The sequence below is a fragment of the Aulonocara sp. 'chitande type north' Nkhata Bay genome, linkage group LG20 (assembly GCF_057382095.1).
Source record: "Aulonocara sp. 'chitande type north' Nkhata Bay isolate Kocher_YH1m ecotype deep benthic linkage group LG20, A_spYH_male_GT1.1, whole genome shotgun sequence".
Classification (NCBI taxonomy): domain Eukaryota; kingdom Metazoa; phylum Chordata; class Actinopteri; order Cichliformes; family Cichlidae; genus Aulonocara; species Aulonocara sp. 'chitande type north' Nkhata Bay.
Genome location: NC_141363.1, coordinates 34,814,164 through 34,823,288, shown reverse-complemented (window position 1 = coordinate 34,823,288; position 9,125 = coordinate 34,814,164). Strand labels below are relative to the sequence as shown.

The following is a 9,125-nucleotide window of genomic DNA, read 5'->3' as shown; positions in this document are numbered from 1 at the left end:
ACCTTATCCCATCTACACATAGGAAACTTAATAACTAAATGTACGATTATGGTTAAGTCAAGGCTAAATTTAGCTTCTATAACTATTGAGGTTGTTTGCTAAACTGAGATGAATATAGATATCGATATAAGCAAGACACAGGAAGTATTGGAATCCCTTTTTTAATTTATATAACACATTTTAAAACTTTAAATGAGAGCAGAAATTTGTGGAAAATATGTATTTATCATATTTTACAGCATATCAGTCCATATCAAAGTTGTTGGTTTTTTTTTTGTTTGTTTTTTACAATTTTCTGTGTAACACTAATATTTAATGAGGTCAAAGGTATATTTCACCTGAACCTTTAGAAGAGTAAAAGTATAAAGAAGCATAATATGGAGATTTATACCTAAACACTGCACCGGAGATAGCACACTTACATATTAAACATGTTTAACAAAATATGAAAGGTGTGACACCTGGCATGCTCAGCTGAATTTTGTTACATTTTGTGGCAAACTGGAAAACCAAAAAGATACATAATTTCTCTATACAGCGGAGTAAAACTATTTTAAGTGCACAGGAGAGTAAAATTTTTTAGTGTTAATAACTAAAGTTTCAGTGCTCATTATAATGTCGTCCAGTACTGTACAACAGGCTCAAGTTTTTAATAAAACTAAGAACTAATGCACTAATATGGCATAGAAGAATGCACTTAAGTTTTAGGGACATAGATAATATTTGATAGCAGCATAACTTATTGTAATAAGGTTCATAGGTTTCTGGACAATGAGGCATTTATTAGAATTTTTCCTCGGTAAACCTGCACAATGGGTTTTATATCAAACAATCAAAATGTTATTGCAGGGCAAACTTTTAGTTTTAATTCAAGTAATTTAACTAAAGTACTGCATTAACTCTTTTAGAATTACAGCCTTTTTCATATATAATATTCCATTTTTAGAGGCTCCTGTGTTGTGGTGTACAGAGACAAAATTATAAAAAAAAATGTGTAACTGTTTAAGATAAGAAACAGACTGAGGTGTTCCTGGCGACCATGGCGACACAACAGCAATTAATCAAGTATACAGAAGTGAAAGAACCAGAGTTTATTTTACAAACATAATTGTTATACTGATAATAAACACAACCTTTAAAAAAAAGTGTGCTCTAGGTTTGTTTTATTTCGTTTTTTTGTAAAAATGCACAGTAAAAATCACTTCTTGGAAACATATTTCACATTTGTAAAATATGAATACACATATTTGTAATTTCCTGAAAAAAAATTAAGAAAAAAAGACATTTGAGATACTAAAATATTTTGCTCTAAGGTTACACTCACTTTAGCAACAATATTTTTGATTATTGGAAAACTCACATTATTTGAAATCATGTTTCTTGCTTTGTTTCTGTTGCTAAACATGTTAATACCGCCATTTGTTCCTCCCTCAATTCATCTTTGCTGTCAGTGTGCTGCAGAAAAACACTTAAATCTGAAAACTACATCAACATTATTATAAAGCTAAGCTTTCGTCAAAAGATATTTTTAGATGATGTATAAAATGAGTCGCCTCTTGGCTTTGTGGACAACTTGTTCTCTAGTTGGTGTGACTGATGCTTTGAATGACATGTGAATACTTCTGCTGTCCTAAAAATGTAACTTAAGCACAGTGCAGGCTCCAACCCCTCATATGCAGAACACTTTGTCCCTGAGGTGCATCATTAAGCTTTTTTTCTAAAGTTGCATAGTCTTTCTATGATTGTTTGTTAAAGACACACAACATTTATTAACATATGATTAATTAAAAAGCAGCAGAGTAATGACAGAGTAATAACCTTTTGACCTCCCTGTATCTCACAATACCACCAGTGTGTTCTGTCTGGCTGGAATTGTAATCAGTTAAAAAGTGCAAATAAAATGATAATAACCAAATCTATAGAGCAAGCACAGCTCTAGTTATTAAACACTAAAAAACAAACATGTCTTTAAAGAGTAAAAAAAAGTTTAATAAACTTTGCCATACCTTTAAAAAAACACTCTTATTAATTCAGTTATTGCATATTATTGATTTTCTACCATTTTTCTTGTAGTTTTTTTCCCCTGTGTAAACAACATCAGGGACACAATGAATTACAGAACTGTAATTGTTGTTTCTCGTGATACATTTCAGGCAGTGACAAAAAGCAGCACACTTTGTCACCAAGACAGGTATTACTTATGGCTTCAAGGTCACAGCTTATGCACTGGCTTCTTGTTATTTCATTAACAGCTTGGTAGAAAATAGTGTAAATTGTTATGACAAGTGGAATTTATTTTCTTTAAAAAACATAATCATTTGATGGGTTAAGGCTTGTTAGACTGTTATTGGCAGGTAAACCCTGAATGACTCATTTCCTTACAAAAACGAGCCATGTTAGATTTTGAGGTACAGGTTTCAGCTCTGCATGTTGACGGAATTTTCGATTAGGTGTGCCTTTCAGAAAGCAAATGAGTAATGCACCTCGACAACAGCGATCAATAACTCTTTCTAACAGTATTTTTTATATTGCAGACAGTGGTGGAAGTCGGAGAAAGCTCCTGTTTTTCTTGATGGATAGGTCCATAGCATAAAAGAATGAAATTTCTTCCTGGTGGTATGCACTCTGTAAAAACATTAAAAAGAAGATATTAGAATGGATATATCAGTAAACACATTTTAGTAAGGCAGAATAGTCAATTAATAACTTGGATTGATAATCAAGTCATTATTTATGAAAAAAAAGAAAGTGAAATCTTACATTTGTCTTCTGGCAAAGCATCAAATTCTAAAAACTCCTCTTCTTCATCAGCCTCCTGTGGGTCCTCTGCACCATGGTTCTCCTCTTCATCTGCTGCTTCCTGCTGTTCGTCCTCTACTTCTGACACTTCTTCCTCTACATCTGGTTGTTCTGCCTCAAGCACTGCCTTCCAAAGCTGCTCCTCTTCTCCAGATGGTACGTGTTCTTCTGACTTCTCCCTTTCATCGTCTTCCGACTCCTCTTTCTCCAACACCGTCTCATCCTCATCTCTTGCTTTGAGGCTCTCATCTTGGACTGTTGAGTCGTCCTCACCTTTCTCTCTTTCAGGTGCCTCCTCTTCATCGCCTTTCCGGTTCTCGTCTTCAGGCATCTGCTCTTGAGCATTGGGTCCCTCCTCTTCTGTCAGTGTTGTGTGTCCCTTCTCTTCTTCTGATACAGTAACAGACTTCTCTTGTTTTGCATCATCTTCCTCTACTGCCTCTGCCTGCTGTGTAGGAACAGTTTCCTCTGTCGCAGACTCCACCTTTTCAACAGGAGCTGTATCTTGTGTATTTAGTTCTTCTGGCTCATCAGACTCTGCCTCTTCTTCCTCTTGGGTGAATGTAACTTTTTCATCAGCTGTAGGAAGAGTCTCTTCTTCTTCTGATTCAGCTGGTGCAGCTACCTCTTCCTCTCCAGCTGCTATGGGTGTCTCTTCTTCAGTGTCTATGTCTTCTACTTTTTCAGTTCCTAAGGCTTCTTCTTCTTCCTCCTCCTCCTCCTCCTCCTCCTCTTCTTCTTCCTCCTCGTCAGTTTCTACATTTTCTACTTCTTGTTCACTGCCCAAGGCTTCTTCTTCAGTTTCTACAGTTTCTACTCTTTTTTCAGCTTCTACAGGTGTTTCTTCTTCTTTTTCTTCACTTCCTGCAGCTTCCTCTTCCTCTTTGGTTTCCGCCTCTTCTTCAGTTGTAGGAATTGTTTCTCCCTCTGTCTTTTCCAGAGGCTTGGTCTCAGGTTTCGTTTCTGCCACAGACTAAGATAAGCAAAGTCATATCAAATAACTGGAGCAAAATATTTACTATTCAGCTATGTAGGCATCTACGTAGGTATCTCAGTGAATGTGACGTGATTAACTGACATACAAAACAGGAAACTGCACCACACGAGTGTAAATGCTGATGTAAATCCATTGGGGAATCCATGCCAGGCAATTAGCTTCTTCAAATTAATGTGATGAAAATGTTATTATGGTTCCTAATGGGCACACTGTGAACGGAAATAGTAAAGAGGCCATGTGTGGTGACAGCATGTGTGTTAAGCCATGTCAAGCATGTTCTGCCATTGAAATGTAATCTAATTAAATGCGATAGCTTAAAAATGTTCTTTCAGTACATATTTAATAACTAATAAATCTAACATATAGTCCTAGATATCTGATTGTATTCCAAGTTGTTATTTATTTTCCTTTTAAAGATAAATCTGGTCTAGCCTGGTTAATCTGATTCTAATGACTGATTTATTTAGAGAGCTATTAGGCCATATTTTTCTTACCTAATCATGAGTTCTCAGGTTCTTGTGGCAGGTTTAAAAAAGTTTAAGGTTTAAGAATCATGTAAATATCACATGTCACATGCAGCTGTACTATATGAATAAACATCAACAAACTTAAAGTAAAAATATTATTAGACGGACTGAATAAAGCAAAACAAAATGATGATTTAATAGATTTGACTGTCAGGACTAAAAGGGTTGTGCTTAACACACAAATATCAAAATTAGATAAAATATTACATCAGCAGGGGCACTCACATTTGATCTGTTTATTTGCCATTTAACATTAATTTGACCTGACTGCTAAGATCATGATTTGCTACCTTTTTTCCATTTTATTTTTTTCCATTTTGCATTTAATTAATAAGATCACCCAATGGGCTTCTTTGTTATTACGGGCTGCTAAGTTCTGATCCTCCAGACTGTGACGTACCACATTAAGTTCCTGTACTCTGGCCTGATGAAGCCACTGCGACTGCTCATGTTCAAACAACTCTCTGAAAGACAGAAGACAGAATAAATTTCTCTTATGATCTTGTGGTCATTATTTTGTACCTTCATGAAGCTTTACTCACAAAACATACCGATAGTTTTATTACAACACTTCTATTTCAAAGCTCAAATGACAATAATAGCATGTGAGCCACGTTCTCTTGATGGTTATGTAAGCTTCAAAGACTTTTCAGCTTTAAAACTTATGAATACAAAAGAAATATTTACATAGATCATGGCAAACTCACAGTGTGATAAAGAGGCCTACCAACTCTGGTCTAGAGTAACACAGAGTTGCAGACAGTGGCAGCCAACAGGGCTTTGGCAAAGACAACATAAAATCATGGGTGAGAGGAGGCAAGTTATTTCCTCCACTGCTCTTTTTCCCACTCCACCACCTACCTGACAGTAGTCATTTCGACCACGCTAGCCTTCAACTGAGTCTGGTAGGCGTCTAGCTGGTCCTTCAGTCTGAGCATCACAGCAGCCTGTCTATCCAGGGCGGCACTCACTGTGGCAATCTCTCCAACTTTCTCCTCCAGCTTAGATTCTGCTTCTTCCAGGCCGCCTGTCAAGATGTCGACCTTCTGGGCTAGCTCACCAGTCAGTGTGGCTAAAACCTCCACCTTCATTTTAACATCTTCAAACTCCTCACTCTTTCCTTTCAACATGGTCTGCAGCTGGCTCAGTTGCTCCAGAGACACTGTGGCTTGTTGCATCTCTGCCAGGCGGGTTTTCATCTCTGTGTGGAGTGACAGCACCTGAGCGGGGAGGTCTGATGTCTTGAGCTGTTCGGCTGTAGCTAAGGCCATACCCACCTGCTTCTGGGCCAGTGAATAGGACTCCTCAAGGGCATTAAGTCGGGCCTCCACGTTGTCCGAAATATGCTGCTGCAACAAGACACAGGAATGACACAGAGTCAAGCTAAGGGACTATTATCCTCACTTATTTTTATGATTGATAGACTCTTAACTGTCACTGGACAACAATTATGCTTATTGGGAAAAGATTTTGTTACTATTAAAGGGACGGAAACACCAAGGACAGTTTTTTGTTAATTTTCTTTTACCTTTATTTGCATTGCATTGTTTGCTTAGATTCTGTATAATATAGTATAATATAATATAACAAATGCTTGGGGGAAGGAAATATGTAGCCACACCAAAATCTCATCATTAACAGGCGTGATCATGAACAAGCCATTTAGGAAATCTCACTTAACAGAGATGAACCTCAGATCTTTGATTTATTTGCAGTTATGCTAAAACTGTCTTTTTTGCATTCTTTATAACCTTTTCTGGATTCTTCATTAAGCTTTCTCCTTACAACATCCTGAAGCATTTCACATTTGTGAGCGACAGAACAATTTACCACTCATACAGAAAATATTTGCCGAACAAGACTGAGCTAGCTGAAATGTTCTCGTGCAAAGTTTCTGCAACCCTGTCTTTTCTGAATAGAAGAAATACTTAAGGGAAGGAAATACAGATATACCTGATACTTCTTGGAATACCATGAATTGAATTTGAAACACATGGAAGAAGACTAAAATACTGAACATGGCAGTCATGAACTACTATTTACTGTGATATAACAGGTTAATTTCATTCATGGTAATGTGTTTAACTATAAATATAATTATCTCTTACATAAAGTGTGTCCTTTCAGATTTATAGACAGACACACACAACATCGCTCTCTCTGCTTTTCTACAGTCTTTCAGATTGCCTGCAAAGAGCCTCTGAGCTGGTGTTCAGTATCAAAATCACAGACTAAATTTAGCCTTGGCTCATTACTGCCTTGTTTATTATTATTTTGGCAGCATCTTCAGCACAGCTTTGGGGGCATATTCTTGACTGGTATTACAATACAGAATTTTCCACAGAACCTAGAGACTAAAAGAGATCTATTTTACATTTGAGTCATTGGTACAGGCATTTGTAGGTCAAGAATAATCCTCATTACAAACGTCAGCAGCTGTGTGGATGTTAGAAATAGCAGCGTTTTGTACTCACTCCAGTGAGGCTGTTGGCATGTGGAAATCTGATAGAGGCCTGCAGCTAACTTTCCTTACTTGCAACTGACAACGTGTGCTGGAGCATTTTATTTTATTTTTTCTGTGTGTGTGTGTGTGTGTGTGTGTGTGTGTGTGTGTGTGTGTGTGTACAGAGTTTTTTTTTTATTCTAATCTCGTGAAAATATGGTTCACAAGATTGGTTGTTCATTATAAATATTGGCTATCAATAAGTGCATCTGGTGCTTTTGGTGGCTTGCAGTTTTAGGTGACTGGATATATTCTTACCTTGTTGCCAGACTGTCGCATTTCTTCGTGGGAGGATTGTAGTTTCACTATCTTCATCTGTATGCCCATGAGATTGTCTGTTAAGTAGGTTAAAGTTTGGTACTGCTGGAAACAGAACCACACTCCGGTGGCACCTCCAATCACAAAAATCAGAAATAAAACCAATAGAAGTGTGTAGTTATTCCCTCCAGGGCGAACTTCTGTCTCCATAACTTCATTTTTGAATATGTTATCTTCATGTTTGTGGTTGTTTTTCGCTTTCCGGTGCTTGGCTGTCATTGCGCTAAAAAGGACACAACGTCCGAATCAGGTAGTGAGGTGATATTCAAGGACCCGGTGGGTAAGCACGCTTGGGCCGTGGTGTGAGCAGTGATTTACTTCGGATGGATCCTTTAAGTTGCGTGGTGCACCGATCGGCCCGGGTTAATCACTCCACAATAAAGCTGCAGCGGGTCGTTGGCAAAGCAGTAGTGAGGGAGGTGTGAGAGGGAGGCGTGAACAGTAGGTAGCGTGGTTGTCCATTCAGGAAGATCAAGGAGGAGCGGAGGGCCGGGCTGCCATCAGGAGTGGCTGAGCCCTGAGTCACGGTGGTTGACTGTCATCTAATGGAAACACTGCACGTCCGCTGATGGAGTGCCGTGCGCTATTTTTTTTTTTACTTCAGAAGCCATAAGTGTAAATGGCAGGTCTGCACGTTTCCACTGTGGACCAGACTCACTCTAGTATTTAACAAAAGGGTGCCATAAGAAAATATTCATTAAGTACAATTAATTTTCTTTTATATTGAAAGTGTAATATAAAATGTTACTTTGGAAAGGCCATGTTCAGTGTCACTCTCTGACTCTGTAAAATTCCCCTTTGCAGTAAAGGTCACCTTCAGTTTCTAAAATGTCAACATTTTCTTGGTCTTTGCTGCTTTGTTTCAGTCTTCCTCGTTAGTTTAAAGGTTCAGCTCCATTTTTGAATGTTATGTTTCCTTTTCAGCTGATACTTCATTTCTACATTTATTTTTGTCCTTCGTGTTGTCTTTTGTCTTCCCGTCTCTCACATTTTCCCCAATAACTATTCTTGTTGTTTTTCTTAGCAGAGCTACTAAACACCCATCCAAACATATGCCTTCAATAATGGTTGACAATTAAAAACTATAGGGAACAGTAAAAACGATTGACATACACTGTTCTCACTTATAACGTATTTTGCAAACACTAACATTACCGCTAACAGGTGGATTTTCCGTTTCGGTGCAGTTAGCCCAACAACAAGGAACCACTTACTTTATCCCTATTTTTTTTGTTAACATAAAACGCATTGTTGCAGCCAGGGACAGTTTACAAAATGATCTTCTTAGAATGATTTTTGGTTTTAGTCTCATTGATTTATTATTATTGGTTATTGGTTCTGTTTCTGGTTTATTAAGCTAATAATAATGATGACGATAACAACAACAACAGTATTAATCTATTAGCCAGCACCAACCAATCCGTTGACATTCTGTACTGACACAAGATGGCGCTAAACATCTTCTAAAAACTTAACTGTAAACACTTCTTTCTTAAAGCCATCTTCACCAACAGTATTAAAGCTATGACAGTTTTTGAGAGCATGGCTCCATGGTATAATTTAGCTTTTATACGTATAAATACGTATAAATACATATACATGTTTCCTGTCCACTTAAACGTTTCCATCATATTTTTTTTATTTATTAATTCATTTTACAAAATATGACATAAAGAAATTTTGCCTCACAGTTACCTATCAGGAGATTATATGTGTAGTAAATAATACAATACACATTTCTTTGCGAGGCTTTTTGACAAACGTTCTGATTGTACCACTGCTGTAGTATTTAAAGTGTATGCCTGCAATAAATTATAGCCATCTTTACAAATAACTCTCAAGTATTTGTTCAGATGATTCATCAACTGATCTAATATGTGATGGGTATTCTGCTGGTTACTGGATTAAGGGCTCAACCAAGACTCTTTAAATCATGACCAAAAACAAACAGGAAACCTTGTCGAACCATAAACAAATGTAA

The 9,125-nt window shown here is 37.2% G+C and overlaps 1 protein-coding gene across 2 annotated transcripts; it reads right to left on the bottom strand.

The window, feature by feature from the left end:
* Positions 1-1,076: 1,076 nt before the first annotated feature.
* LOC147306098 (uncharacterized) lies at positions 1,077-7,570 on the bottom strand. Of its 2 annotated transcripts, none has more exons than XM_086278040.1 (5): positions 7,085-7,570; positions 5,185-5,669; positions 4,724-4,787; positions 2,761-3,772; positions 1,077-2,625 (listed from the first exon to the last, which is right to left on the bottom strand). In XM_086278040.1, coding segments are annotated over exons 1-5 (1,842 nt in total). In that variant the 5' UTR covers positions 7,364-7,570; the 3' UTR covers positions 1,077-2,623. The 2 variants fall into 2 exon arrangements, with proteins under 2 accessions (XP_086134166.1, XP_086134165.1); XM_086278039.1 differs by having other exon boundaries at positions 5,185-5,672; positions 7,085-7,569.
* Between the last annotated feature and the right edge of the window lie 1,555 nt (positions 7,571-9,125).